The 15,816-nt window shown below is 47.7% G+C and overlaps 1 protein-coding gene across 4 annotated transcripts in view; it reads left to right on the top strand.

Annotated features, from left to right (window-relative positions):
• hdac5 (histone deacetylase 5) overlaps window positions 1-15,816 on the top strand; it is a 139,462-nt gene that overhangs the window by 74,748 nt on the left and 48,898 nt on the right. For 3 of the 4 annotated variants that reach the window (XM_056287375.1, XM_056287373.1, XM_056287372.1), the window contains 7 exons: window positions 1,294-1,529; window positions 1,840-1,984; window positions 3,281-3,386; window positions 6,799-6,929; window positions 9,396-9,527; window positions 12,402-12,511; window positions 12,819-12,935. In XM_056287375.1, the coding sequence (XP_056143350.1) occupies window positions 1,294-1,529; window positions 1,840-1,984; window positions 3,281-3,386; window positions 6,799-6,929; window positions 9,396-9,527; window positions 12,402-12,511; window positions 12,819-12,935 (977 nt within the window). The remainder of the gene's footprint in view (window positions 1-1,293; window positions 1,530-1,839; window positions 1,985-3,280; window positions 3,387-6,798; window positions 6,930-9,395; window positions 9,528-12,401; window positions 12,512-12,818; window positions 12,936-15,816) is intronic. The other variant, XM_056287374.1, reaches the window with a different exon arrangement.

Here is a 15,816-nt window from a genome sequence, read left to right as displayed (position 1 = left end):
CACAGCAAACACAGTATAAGATATACACTGATGAAGACCACAGCAAACACAGTATAAGATATACACTGATGAAGACCACAGCAAACACAGTATAAGATATATACTGATGAAGACCACAGCAAACACAGTATAAGATATACACTGATGAAGACCAAACATAGTATAAGATATACACTGATGAAGACCACAGCAAACACAGTATAAGATATACACTGATGAAGACCACAGCAAACACAGTATAAGATATACACTGATGAAGACCACAGCAAACACAGTATAAGATATATACTGATGAAGACCAAAAGCTAAAAGTAAGTTAAAGAAGAGCACACGTACAAAATATTTAAAAATATCTACAGACATTCAGTGGGTGGCCAGGTTCAGGTGGGCAACAGCTTGTGGAAAGAAGCTGTTTTTGAGCCTGGTACTGCGGGCTCTGAGGCTCCTGTAGCGCCTCCCAGAGCGCAGGAGGGAGAACAGTCCATGGTTGGGATGGGTGGGATCTCTGCTGATGCTCAGACCCCTTCGAAGGCAGCGTTTGTGATAAATGTCTTTTATGGCTGGGAGCTGGGTACCGGTGATGTGCTGGGCCACCTTGACGACCCGCTGCAGAGCTTTCTGGTCTACTGAGGTACAGTTGCCGTACCACACTGAGATGCAGATGGTCAGGATGCTCTCTATGGTGCAGTGGTAGAAGTTGGGGAGAGTTTTGGGGGGTAGATGGGCGCTCCTCAGCCTCCTCAGGAAATGCAGGTGTTGTTGGGCCAATTTAACAAGGGCCTGGGTGTTTAATGTCCATGAAAGGTCCTCGCTGATGTGGACTCCAAGGAATTTAAAGCTGGAAACACGCTCCACTTCCACCCCATTGATGTGTATGGGGGAGTGGCTGCAGCTTCTAGACCTCCTGAAGTCCACAATCAGCTCCTTTGTCTTCTGCACATTGAGGACAAGATTGTTGGTGGTGCACCATGGTGTGAGGTGCTGAATCTCGTCCCTGAAGGCCATCTCGCCATTGTTGGTTGATACGGCCTATGACTGTTTAAAGGATACAGCAGCTGGGATACACACACAGCTGAGAAATTCAAAATCAGTCCTAACAGAAAAAGTACTAAACAGACTGACAGGAGTAAAAACAGAAGAGAGCATCAGAACAACACGGGATGGAGTGTGATGTGATGTCTTGTGATGTCATATGGTGTGATGTCATGTGATGTCATGTCATATTGTGTGATGTCATATGGCGTGATGTCATATGATGTGATGTCTTATGGTGTGATGTGGTTTGGTGTGCAGGTGGAGGTGGAGGCAGAGGAAGCCCAGTGGATCTGCGTACGGAGCCCAGGCTGGGGGGGGTGTCGGGGGGCTCGGTGGTGGTGGACCCTGCCCTCAGAGAGAAACAGCTCCAGCAGGAACTTCTGCTGCTGAAACAACAACAAGAACTCCAGAAACAACTTCTGTTCGCCGAGTTCCAGAAACAACACGAAGTCCTGAGCAGGCAGCATGAAGTCCAGCTGCAACAACACCTGAAGGTAACACACACACACACACACACACACACACACACACACACACACACACACACACACACACACACACACACACACACACACACACACACACACACACACACACACACACACACACACACACACTTGCTGAAGATGTCTTCCATTCTATTGATGAGATAACCCTAGTTCCTCAAGGCTGGACTTTAAAAGTGTGTGTGTGTGTGTGTGTGTGTGTGTGTGTGTGTGTGTGTGTGTGTGTGTGTGTGTGTGTGTGTGTGTGTGTGTGTGTGTGTGTGTGTGTGTGTGTGCGCGCGCCGGCATGCATGAGTAGCAGCAGCAGGAGTTATTGGCAGCAAAGCGACAGCAGGAGTTGGAGCAGAAGAGGAAACTGGAACAACAGAGACATGAAGAGCAGGAGAAACAGCGACTAGAACAACAACTGCTGCTGCTGAGGAACAAGGACAAAAACAAAGAGAGTAAATATATTTCTGTCTATATGTGTGTGTGTGTGTGTGTGTGTGTTTGTGTGTGTGTGTGTGTGTGTGTGTGTGTGTGTGTGTGTGTGTGTGTGTGTGTGATGGCCTGCTGGCCTGTCCAGTGTGTGTCCCCGCCTGCTGCCCAGTGACTGCTGGGATAGGCTCCAGCATCCCTGTGACCCTGAGAGCAGGTTAAACGGTCTGGATAATGGATGGATGGCTGGGTTAAATATTATACACTAACTACTACTCTAATTACTACTACTACTAGTACTGTGACTGAGAAATGGAGACAAGGATGAATCCACAAATATACTTCTATTACTAATTACTACTACTACTACTACTGGCGGTGCGGTGGCGCAGTGGTTAGTGCTGTCACCTCACAGCAAGAAGGTCCTGGGTTCGAAACACGGGGTAGTCCAACCTTGGGAGTCGTCCCAGGTTGTCCTTTGCATGCAGTTTGCATGTTCTCCCCGTGTCTGTGGTGGGGTTTCTCCGGGTGCTGCGGTTTCCTTCCACCATCACAAAGACATGCATGTCAGGGTCAGTACTCCTGTCTGTAGCCCTGAGCAAGGCAGGGCAAGACGAACTGGAGTTGTTCCCCAGGCGCTGCACGGCGGCTGCCCACTGCTCCTAGCTTCACAGCTAGGATGGCTTAAATGCAGAGGAAGAATTTCCCCACAGGGATCAATAAAATAAAAAATAAAAAAATCATCATCGGTATTACTCGTACTACTACTACTACTACTTCTTTCCTGGATTTTCTTACCTGGATTATTGAGCATGCATAAAGATACTACTGCTGCTGTTACTCATAGGGTTGGGGATTTAAAGTGCTACTCGTTGAGTTGGGGATGAGTTGTTGCCTCAAGTGAAGGAGTTCAAGTATCTCGGGGTCTTGCTGACGAGTGAGGGTAGGATGGAGCGGGAGATTGACAGGCGGATTGGTGCAGCATCAGCAGTAATGCGGACGTTGTATCAGACCGTTGTAGACCCAGAACTTGCTGGAGGGACTACATGTCCAATGTGGCCTGAGAACGCCTTGGGATCCCCCAGGAGGAGCTGGAGGGCGTTGCTGGGGAGAGGGAGGTCTGGAGTGCCTTACTTAGCTGCTGCCACCGCCCCGGAGAAGCGGCTGAAGATGAATGAATGCTACAGTTACTGACACTAATACTAACAATACTAATATTGTATTATCACTACTACTAGTTATATATGGAGACACTGTGGACACGTTATTTTAATATGGTGTGTGTGTGTGTGTGTGTGTGTGTGTGTGTGTGTGTGTGTAAGGTGCCATTGCTAGTACAGAGGTCAAGTTGAAGCTGCAGGAGTTCCTGCTCAGTAAAAAGGAGCCGTGCTCTGCTGGACTGAACCATTCCTTCACCACTAAGAACTGGTAAGACTGGAAGTGCTGCAGCCGTCACACATCAAGTCTTCAGTGTTGTCTTCACATGCATGGTGTCAAGCTCTCCGGCACCACGCCCGCGTACGTGGGTTTTACATTCATATTGTTTTGATAAACCAGCAACAACCACTTGACACGTTTCTTTATCTGTGTAATTTAACCAGTCACGTTCAACTGTGTACAACTACCAATGAGATGCTTGCAGGGTGGTGTGTGGTGTAGCTGGCGAGCTATGTTCTGTGAGCTTCCATGTCAGGAATCAGGAATCAGCAACACTTCATTTGTCATTTGACTTCATGCACTTATGTACATGAAATGAAACGAAATGCCGTTTCCCCCAGCCCACAGCAGTACAACACAAAGACAACAACACATCCAAAACTACAACAACACACATACCCAAACTAACATACATATCCAAACTAACACACATATCCAAACTAAACAAAAATCACTTTCCAAGGGAGCAAACACCAGCCAGCATGACTGTCAGAACTGCCGGTCTGCATGGACTAGCAGTTAGCTTAGCCCGCCCCAGTTCCACGTCCTGTCAGACCGCCCTCGGCGTTTCCTCCTCGGGCACAGCTCCAGGCAGGGGCCGTGGTCCCCGGGCCCACCGGACGAAGCACACCAAGCTCTCCCAGCTGATCCAGCGCCAGCTCTCCAGCCAGACACCCTCGACATCGACACACCTCCCCGCACTCCTCATGACGACATCAAAAACACCACAGTCAACACCAGGTGAGGCCTCCGTCAGACTGCCCTCGGTGTTATCAGAACTGCCAGTCTGCATGGGCTAGCAGTTAGCTTAGCCTGCCCCGCTCTCCCAGCTGATCCAACGCCAGCTCTCCGAGCCATCAAACGAAGACAGAACTTAGACGCAGACGTGAACAAAGACCCTGCATGGACGGTACTGGGTGAGGCCGCCGCAAATGTGAATTCATGCCGCTCTCTTCCCACACTGGCACTGGGTGAGGCCGCTGCAAATCCGAATTCGTGCAGCCATCTTCCCACACTGGAAGCAGAAGCACTCATCATGTAGCATGGTTCGTGCACATGGTTCATAGTCTCCGCTAGAAATGGAATCTGAATGAATTAAACTGGTGAGGACACCAGCGCCACAGAGCGTGGTGGGCTTCATTTGGATTAAAAGAGCGGAGATGGACTGAATCTGGTGCTTTTTTTGGTTCCTTGTGTTCAAAGAAATGTCATAGCACAAGCTGGAAGAAAGAAGGTGCTGTTATTATTTTCATTTTTGTTGCACTAGCTTAACATCAGTTCAAGATAGCAGTTGTGGCGATGAAAGAGAAGACTGAGAAAAGGGGAAGAAAGGGCTCAGAGAAGGATGTAGTAATTCAGAGAATGTGTGAGACAGACGCTAGCGATATGTACATGCATGTGACATGTTCACCTGTAACTGCACAGGACTATTCATTCATTCATTCATCTTCAGCCGCTTCTCTGGGGTCGGGTCGCAGTGGCACTCCAGACATCCTAAGTAGGTAAATTTAGAGCTTTGCCTTCTGGCTGAGCTCCCTCTTCACCACAATGGTCCAGTACAACGTCCGCATTACTGCTGATGCTGCACCAATCTGCCTGTCAATCTCCCACTCCATCCTACCCTCACTTGTGAACAAGACCCCGAGATACTTGAACTCCTTCACTTGAGGACACAACTCATCCCCAACCCGGAGGGAGCAATCCACCATTTTCCTGTAGAGAACCATGGCCTCAGACTTGGAGGTACTGACTGATCCCAGCCATTTCACACTCAGCTGCAAACCGCCTGAGTGCGCGCTGGAGGTTGCGTTCCAATGAAGCCAACAAAACCACATCATCTGCAAAGAGTAGAGATGCAATTCTGAGGTTCCCAAAACGGACACAGTTCTCACCTTGGCTGCTGCTTGAGATCCTGTCCATGAATATCACAAACAGAATCGGACACAAGGATTAATTCAAATAAATTCTGCTGTCAGAGAGCCACGACTTATCATAGTACCTTTGGGCAGCAGACAATCTCTGCCGCCATGCACGGGCCCCGCGGTTGTGCAGACACCCCACTACAGAGAGAACAGCCTGAGCCAAAAGCACCGTAACCAGAGAGGCACACTGAGCTCACAGGGGGGCCAGGAGCCTGCAGAGCAACAGCCCCGCATACCCCCGAGGAGCACAAGCCAGTCCCCAAACGCAGAAGCTGGACCCGCACCCCCAAGGTGCGCCCCATCGCCAGCCCCAAGGTGCAGGCACAGGGAGCACCCGCAAGCATAGGACCCAAGTCGTGGACAGCAAGCAATTACCGCTGGCCCGGAGCCGGGCTCTGCGACCACCAGACCAATGCACTGCCTGGTCCGCATGGGAGGCCCATCCGCAAGGCCTGCCATGCCACTGTTGGGAAGAAACCTGCCCCCGGCTGCACGCACTGAGCCCACCCATGTAGCTGAATACACCCGGCCCATGTCACCTGACATATGTATATATATATTACAATTTAAAATTATAATTTACAATTTCATTTAGCAGACGCTTTTATCCAAAGTGACTTACATCTGAGAGTTAATACAAAAAAGTGAGTAAGTGTCAAAACACTAGGTTCAAATCCGATAGGACATAGGTGTCCACAAGCAGTGCATAGGATGCATAGAAGCCTTAGGTGTTCGAGAAAGTGCTGGGTCTCTAGCTTCATCTTAAAGATGGAGAGGGACTCAGTGGATCAAATGGACTTTGGTAACTCATTCCACCACTGGGGAACTAGAGAAAAGAAAACTCTGGCTAGTGACTTAGGGCCCCATTGTGGCTGAAGTGCCACGCGCCTTTCATTGGCAGAGCGTGGTGAGCGGGACTGAGTGTAGACCTGAATGAGGGAGTTCAGGTAGGGACTGAGTGTAGACCTGAATGAGGGAGCTCGGGTAGGGACTGAGTGTAGACCTGAATGAGGGAGCTCGGGTAGGGACTGAGTGTAAACCTGAATGAGGGAGTTCAGGTAGGGACTCAGTATAGACTTGAATGAGGGAGTTCAGGCAGGGACTGAGTGTAGACCTGAATGAGGGAGTTCAGGTAGGGACTCAGTATAGACCTGAATGAGGGAGTTCAGGTAGGCGGGAGCTATTTTAGTTGCTGTTTTGTAAGCGAGCACCAAGGTTTTGAATTTGATGCAGGCAACAACTGGGAGCCAGTGGAGGGACATGTGCTGTTTTGGGTTGGATTAATATATATATGAGAGAAAGAATATATATACATATATATATATATATATATATATAATCTTGTAATAATAATAATATATAAAGATATATAAATAAATAATAAAATAATAAAATAATAATAATATATATACGTGTGTGTGTGTGTGTGTGTGTGTGTGTGTGTGTGTGTGTGTGTGTGTGTGTGTTTATATGTTTTTTAGGGGACTCCACCACACCTCCTTGGAGCAGAATTCCCCCCCACAAAGTAACACCCCGGGGACCCCCCCCTCCTATAAACTGCCCCCGCTGCTGAGTTACGAGGGCAAAGACGACTTCCCACTCCGCAAGACAGGTGAGAGACCAAGAGAGAGAATGAGGAGAGAGAGACCGAGAGAGAGAGAATGAGGAGAGAGAGACATAGAGAGAGAATGAGGAGAGAGACCGAGAGAGAGAATGAGGAGAGAGAGACATAGAGAGAGAATGAGGAGAGAGACTGAGAGAGAGAATGTGTTATGTCTGACTTTTCACTTACCATCTAAACATAGTCTGAAGAACATCATTGTGGAAATGATGTGTGTGTGTGTGTGTGTGTGTGTGTGTGTGTGTGTGTGTGTGTGTGTGTGTGTGTGTGTGTGTAACTGTTGCAGTTTTCATGATATGAAAGGAATTAGGCTAAAGGCTGCTCTGCTGATTGACTTTCATTCATTTTAATGCAATAAAACAACGGTAAGAAAACATTTCAAGCGTTTAACTGTTGCAGATTTCATGATGTAAAACGAATGAAGGTGAATGGCTGCTCTGCTCAGACTTTCGTTTATAAACAGTAAGAAAACACAGCTCAGCCATGGGAAAACACAACTGAACCATGGGAAACCACAGCTCAGCCACGGGAGAACATATAGTTCAGCCATGTGAAAACATATCTCAGCCATGGGAAAACAGCCCAGCCACAGAAAAACACAGCTCAGCCATGGGAAAACACAGCTCAGCTGTGGGAAAACAGCTCAGCCATGGGAAAACAGCTCAGCCATGGGAAAACAGCCCAGCCACAGAAAAACACAGCTCAGCCATGGGAAAACACAGCTCAGCCATGGGAAAACACAGCTCAGCCATGGGAAAACACAGCTCAGCCATGGGAAAACAGCCCAGCCACAGAAAAACACAGCTCAGCCATGGGAAAACACAGCTCAGCTGTGGGAAAACAGCTCAGCCATGGGAAAACAGCTCAGCCATGGGAAAACAGCCCAGCCACAGAAAAACACAGCTCAGCCATGGGAAAACACAGCTCAGCTGTGGGAAAACAGCTCAGCCGTGGGAAAACAGCTCAGCCATGGAAAAACAGCCCAGCCACAGAAAAACACAGCTCAGCCATGGGAAAACACAGCTCAGCTGTGGGAAAACAGCTCAGCCATGGGAAAACAGCCCAGCCACAGAAAAACACAGCTCAGCTGTGGGAAAACATGGCTCAGCCGTGGGAAAACAGCTCAGCCATGGGAACTGTTTTATTGTAGCTGCTGAGATGATTTCCAGCTGGAACTGGGATTAATCCTACTTGTTGACATTGTATTTTAGTAGGAGTTTTTTTTATATATATATATATATAGACCCCCCCCCCGCTCTTCTGAGCCATCCTTGTCGCTGCTCCACCCCTTCTGCCGATCCAGGGAGGGCTGCAGACTACCACGTGACTCCTCCGATACATGTGGGGTCACCAGCTGCTTCTTTTCACCTGACAGTGAGGAGTTTCACCATGGGGACATAGCGTGTGGGAGGATCACACTATTCCCCCCAGTTCCCTCTCCGCCCCCCAAACAGGCGCCCTGACCGACCAGAGGAGGCGCTAGTGCAGCGACCAGGACACATACCCACATCCGGCTTCCCACCAGCAGACACGGCCAACTGTGTCTGTAGGAACACCTGACCAAGTTGGAGGTAACACAGGGATTCAAACTGGCAACCCCTGTGTTGGTAGGCAACGAAATAGATCGCCACGCCACCTAGACGCCCCATTATAGCAGAGTTGTAACATTGGGCACTAAGTCGTGTCTGCGTGGCGGCGAGGTGAATAAGGTGAATTAGTGTTGGTTCATCAGGGTTCCACCAGTTCTGCTGTGCTGAGATCAGCACTGAATGTGCTGCTGACTTGTGAAATACTTGTTTACTTTCAAGACTCATACCCGAATACACATGGTTTTGACACTGTCGCTGCCTGAGCTGATTCGACCGTAGATGTGAGTACCGCATGTGGACGGTTGACTCAGATCGGGCAGCGACAGAGCAGCGTTGGTCGAGCGAGCTAGAGAGTGAATAAAGACAGCGAGCGGCGATAGCGAGAGCAAACGTTTTTCAAAGATTTTGAATCACCACAAACATGAGAAGTTCTTCATCGTACACTCACAACTCCACAAAACATTTTTTGGCTGGTAAGTCCAGTAGCTTGCAAGATTCTGTGGAGACACACACACACACACATGGACACAAGCAGTCAGATGTATAAGCCCCTCCAGGGTACCGTGTGGAGGAGATAATAAAGACAGTAGCTCATCTCAGCACAGAGGAACAGAACTGAGCAGCTCCTCCAAGCACTCAGCCTGAACACCAGAAAGAGGTCTCTGGTCTGCCGGGCTTTGTGAGGGGGCTGAATTCAGAAGCTGCTAGAAGATCAGCTAATTCAGAAGCTGCTAGAAGATCAGCTAATTCAGAAGCTGCTAGAAGATCAGCTAATTCAGAAGCTCTTCTGAAACCGTAAACGTGGGTGTGTGTGTGTGTGTGTGTGTGTGTGTGTGTGTGTGTGTGTGTGTGTGTGTTGTTGTCTCAGCTTCGGAGCCCAACTTGAAGGTGCGTTCGAGATTGAAACAGAAGGTGGCAGAAAGGCGGAGCAGTCCTCTCCTCCGCAGGAAAGATGGAACTATCATCAGCACTTTCAAGAAGAGAGCCATCGAGATATCAGGTTAGAACCCACATGTTCTCACACACACACACACACACACACACACACACACACACACACACACACACACACACACACAAATGCATACTCGTATGTATGCAGATAAAATAACATATGTAGTGTACATAGGTGTGTGTGTGTGTGGTGTGTATATCTCTTTATATACCTGTATATTATATACACGTGTATATAGACCAATCATTGATTGTCCCCTAAAACAACCAGATATAGATAGTTTCTTTTCCGCGGGCTGTCCTTCAAGTGAACGCTTAACACTGTCAGTAAATCCACCATGTTGACAGGGAAGCGGTCTTTCGCCCACCCTGTTCACAGTTTTTATAGAGCCACTGGCACAAGCGATCAGACAGAATACAGACCTTAAAGGATGAAGGTGGGAGATGAAGAACACATCATTGGGCTGTTTGCTGATGATGTGATCTGTTATTTAGAGCACCTGACACATGTCTTCTGTATTACTCAACCGGCTTCAGATGTTTGGCTTCTGCTGTGGATGTGAATTGAACTTGGCTCAAACACAGATTTTAACAATGAATTATTCATCATCATCATCAGCTCCGTAACCTCTGGAGGTCATAGGAGCACAGCTGATGCCTCAACAAGTCTCTTCCACCATGTGTAGTGATTGAGTTTGGTTGAGTCATCATTGTGTGTCAGTAGGGGGAGTACCTGGTGGTCCCTATCTCCTCTCCAGGTATGGATGGCCGTTGGTTCACAGAGGAACTCATCTGCCCTTTGACAGGTTTTGTTTTTAGTCCTGCTGGGTGTCCACACACCCTCCTCACAACAACCCAAGGGTTGAAGTGTTGGTGCCGGTTTAGTCGCCGACGACCCGATGGTTGCAGTTTAACGTCATACCCAGGACCATGAATTATTACCCATCCAAATTTATAAGACAAAAATATATAACTTGAATCGGCGTTCTAAAAAAATTACATACCTGGGAGTTATTCTAGTAAGAGGAATTGATAAACTGTATGAAACCAACTATATCAAGGTGGATAAGGAAATTAGGAATGATATTGAGAGGTGGGTTGTCCTTCCACCAGACCTCAGTTCATGAATAGATACCATAAAATCATATACTACCATGACTCTACTTATTTAAGTCACTACCAGTCAGGATCCCTGAGAAACAATTCAGAGCCTGGGATAAAGTAATGTCAAGGTTTATATGGCAAGGTCAAAGGCCAAGCGTCATATGTGAAACATTACAGATTGGGAAACATAAAGGGGGTATGGTGTTGCCGAACTTTAGGGAGTACTTCCATGCAGCGCAAACTAGACCAGTAATTTGCTGGTGTGCTAAGGACTATGATGCAAAATGGAAAACTCTAGAGAGATAGGGAAGGAAGGGAAATCCAAAGCCTCACTGGACACAGAGAAGTAGCAGAGGATTTACTCAAACAGGTAGATGCTGTCACCCAATGTACATTAGAATTGTGGTTTAATCTTGTGCGAAAATACAGATCAGAGAAAGAACTCAGACTGCGTCGATGGATAGCCTATGACAGACATTTTATTCCAGACACTCTGGACCAGAGGTTCAAACAATGGATTCCAGGTGGTATAACAGCATCATGTACAGTAATGAAGGATGGGAATGTTTCAAGTTTCCAGGAGCTGAAACAAAACTATACATTAAGTAACCAAGACTTTTTCAGATAATTACAATTAAGGGACTTTTATGACGGAGAAATAAAGCACAATGTAAATTTAGATAGAAATGGAATCATTAGAACCATAATTAGTGTTTACAATTCAAAGAAATGTAGAATAATATCTACATTATATCAGCACCCAATGGAGAGAAGAGGGAACACAACGTTATATGTAAGGCTGAAATGGAAAGAAGAACTAGATGTGAATATATGCAATTAAAGTCTGGATGCAGCAAAACCTCCTCAAACTCAGCAGGGACAAAACTGAGCTCCTCTTCACTGGCTCCAAGTCCACTCTCAGCCAAATCAACAACCTCACACTCTCCATCGATGGCACTACTGTCTCCCCTTCCTCTCAGGCACGCAACCTTGGTGAGATCCTTGATCCCACCCTCTCCCTTGAGCTCCATATCTGCCAAATGGTCAAATCCTCCCTCTACCACCTTCACAACATTGGGAAAATCAGACCCTCTCTCACACGCCCTGCTGCTGAGATACTGATCCATGCCTCCATCTCCTCCCGCCTTGATTACTGCAGCTCACTCCTATGTGGCATCAGTGCTAGCTCTATCAAGAGAATGAATAAAAAATAAAATATTTTAAAAAAAAGTTTCTATCCGTGGGCTGTCATTCGAATTAATGCTTAACACTGTCAATAAATCCAACCATGTTGTATATACTGTACTGTACATTGTACGTATACTTGTACACTCTGTCATGTACATCTACCTCAGGCATGTATATGTACGTAACCTGCTAACATGTATTTCAGCATCTCTGATAAATTCTCTGCACCACTGCACCGTATCACCTCTTATTTCACCTGTATAAGTCAGTCCTTGTGCATATATGTGAAGATTGTTGTGTTGCAGTGTTGTTATTTTATGTTAAGTACACTGAGAGAGCCACGACACCAGTCACAATCCATGTAGTGTACACCTACATGGCCAAAACATGGTTCTGATTCTGATTCTGAGGTTAATGTTGAAGGAGGGACTTTTTGTTCATATTGTTGAAAAGATGTCATGTTAACGTCTGTTTCTTGTTTATTAAAGAGTTATCAAATTATTTTCTCTCTCTCTCTCTCTCTCTCTCTCTCTCTCTCTCTCTCTCTCTCTCTCTCTCTCTCTCTCTCTCTCTCTCTCTCTCTCTCTCTCTCTCTCTCTCTCTCTCTCTCTCTCTCTCTCTCTCTCAGTCTCCTCTCTGTGTAGCAGTGCTCCAGGTTCAGGGCCCAGCAGTCCAAACAGCTCCAACACGGCCATAGCCAATGGCAACACCGGATCAGTACCCAACATCCACAATGAGGTACACACACACACACACATACTCAGAAAGTGATCAGGTGTGTGTGACAGAAGGGAGACGGAGAGAGAATGTATTGCATGGCTGATGACTCAGCCCTATGTCAGAAAAATGGCCCTGTTACCACAGCGACCAGGAAATATCAGTGTTACCATGGAAACCAGTCTGACTTCTCACCCTTATGCCTGACGACACCCTCTTTTATAAACCAATACACAGGAGCCCATGAACAAGGCACACCTCACTCAGCCTTTTTGTTTGTGTGTGTGTGTGTGTGTGTGTGTGTGTGTGTGTGTGTGTGTGTGTGTAGTTACGGTCTCTCCACCAGACCCTGGGGGCTGATGGGATATCCAGCCCTCTTAGTCTCTACACCTCCCCGTCCCTGCCCAACATCTCACTGGGTCTCCCTGCCAACACGCACAGCACGGTGGGTCCAACTCTGCCTGCTTCCTGTAGCGTTCAGCTAGTTCATCTAGTTCACCTGGTTCATCTAGTTCACCTGGTTCATATAGTCCAGTTCCTGCTGGAGTTAGGTAAGGTGGTAAATTGGTAAAGTGGAGTAGCACAACCCTGGTTAGGTGTTGAGTAATATGGTTAGTTGGTTAACAGATTTAATCTGGTTTGTTCATGATAATAATTGGGTGGCACAGTGGTTAGCACTGTCGCCTCACAGCAAGAAGGTCCTGGGTTAGAACCCTGGGGTTTTCCAACCTTGGGGGGGGCTCATCCCAGGTCCTTTCTGTGTGGAATTTATATGTTCTTCCCGTGTCTTTGGTGGGATTTCTCCGGGTGCTCCGGTTTCCCCCACCGTCAAAAAGACATACGTGTTAGGGTTAATACTCCTGTCTGTGTCCCTGACCGAAGCATGGCCAGATGAACTGGAGTTGGTCCCCAGGCGCTGCACGGTGTCTGCCCACTGCTGCTAGCTACACAGCTAGGATGGGTTAAATGCAGAGGAAGAATTTCCCCACGGGGATCAATAAAAGTAAAATAAATAAACAAATAAATAATATAGTTACTAACACTTTTCATTAACCACAGGTCTTAAAGGGGCAATCTTGAAGATTCTCGCTTAAAAAAACAATTGTGATATGGCTATCTTTTACTGAACGAGGTGACACAAGGATTCAGTATATTGGCCACTGATGAAGGCTCCTTTATTTGTATTAATACTTGTAATGGGTGTGTACTTCTGGGGTGGATGTAGAATAACAAAAATAACTGAGAGCTTCCCTCTGGACAATGGCCAGGGGCTGTTATTCAAAAATGATGTAACTGAAAAATCTTGTTCAAACAAGCAAAAAACACATGATCACTCCATGCTTCAGTCCCTCTCTGGACCGGGCTGCTAACCATCTTACTGGACCGTCTTACTGGACCGTAGTCTTAACAAACACATCTTCTCTCTGCATGCCACCAAACCGACTGGGGCTGCTCCTGTTGTCTGCAGCCAGTTGAGTTGATGAACCAACGAGCTGCAGGTGTACATGTTAGGATGGAGTTTTGCCAGTTGTCATGTTAGAGCCACAGGGTAGGGAAGTAGTGCTCTGGCACCACTGTACCCCTTATTCCCTTGCATACAGATAAATACAGACATGCCTGTTGGGACATTCATTCATTCATCTTCAGCCACTTCTCTGGGGTCGGGTCAGGGTGGCAGCAAGCTAAGTAGGGCACTCCAGACGTCCCTCTCCCCAGCAATGCCCCCCAGCTCTTCCTGGGAGAGCCCAAGGCATTCCCAGGCCAAACTGGACATATCGTCCCTCCAGGGGTCTCCTCCCAGTTGGCCGTGCCCAGTAAACCTCCTAAGGAAGGCGCCCAAGGGGCATCCTAATCAGATGCCCAAACCACCTCAATTGGCTGCTTTCGATGCGAAGGAGCAGCGGCTCTACTCCGAGCTCCCTCCGGATGTCCGAGCTCCTCTCCCTATCTCTAAGGCTGAGCCCAGACACCCTACGGAGGAAACTCATTTCAGCCGCTTGTATCCGTGATCTCACCCTTTCAGTCACTACCCAAAGCTCATGACCATAGGGGAGGGCTGGAACGAAGACTGACTGGTAAATTGTGAGCTTTGCCTTCCGGCTCAGCTCCCTCTTCACCACAATGGTCTAGTACAACATCCGCATTACTGCTGCTGCTGCACCAATCTGCCTGTCAGTCTCTCGCTCCATCCTATCCTCATTCGTGAACAAGACCCTGAGATACTTGAACTCCTTCACTTTAGGCAACAACTCATCCCCAACCCGGAGGGAATAATCCACCATTTTCCTGTAGAGAACCATGACCTCAGACTTGGAAGTGCTGACTCTCATCCTGGCCATTTCACACTCAGCTGCAATCCGCCCCAGTGCAGAGCTGGAGGTCACGTTCTGATGAAGCCAACAAAACCACATCATCTGCAACAAGCAGAGATGCAATTCTGAGGTTTATTTGAAATCCATCACACATTAAACATCATAGAAGAGAACCAGTCACACAGGCTGGAGCACATAAGAGAACCAGTCGTACAGGCTGCAGCACCTAAGAGAACCAGTCATACAGGCTGCAGCACCTAAGAGAACCAGTCATACAGGCTGCAGCACCTAAGAGAACCAGTCATACAGGCTGGAGCACATAAGAGAACCAGTCATACAGGCTGCAGCACATAAGAGAACCAGTCATACAGGCTGCAGCACCTAAGAGAACCAGTCATACAGGCTGAAGCACCTAAGAGAACCAGTCGTACAGGCTGGAGCACATAAGAGAACCAGTCGTACAGGCTGCAGCACATAAGAGAACCAGTCGTACAGGCTGCAGCACCTAAGAGAACCAGTCATACAGGCTGGAGCACCTAAGAGAACCAGTCATACAGGCTGCAGCACCTAAGAGAACCAGTCATACAGGCTGCAGCACCTAAGAGAACCAGTCATACAGGCTGGAGCACATAAGAGAACCAGTTGTACAGGCTGGAGCACATAAGAGAACCAGTCATACAGGCTGCAGCACCTAAGAGAACCAGTCATACAGGCTGGAGCACCTAAGAGAACCAGTCGTACAGGCTGCAGCACCTAAGAGAACCAGTCATACAGGCTGCAGCACCTAAGAGAACCAGTCGTACAGGCTGCAGCACCTAAGAGAACCAGTCATACAGGCTGGAGCACCTAAGAGAACCAGTCGTACAGGCTGCAGCACCTAAGAGAACCAGTCATACAGGCTGCAGCACCTAAGAGAACCAGTCATACAGGCTGCAGCACCTAAGAGAACCAGTCATACAGGCTGGAGTACATAAGAGAACCAGTCATACAGGCTGGAGCACATAAGAGAACCAG

Source organism: Lampris incognitus, chromosome 10 (assembly GCF_029633865.1).
Source record: "Lampris incognitus isolate fLamInc1 chromosome 10, fLamInc1.hap2, whole genome shotgun sequence".
In the NCBI taxonomy this organism is placed as follows: Eukaryota; Metazoa; Chordata; class Actinopteri; order Lampriformes; family Lampridae; genus Lampris; species Lampris incognitus.
This window is presented reverse-complemented; position numbering and strand designations above follow the sequence as displayed.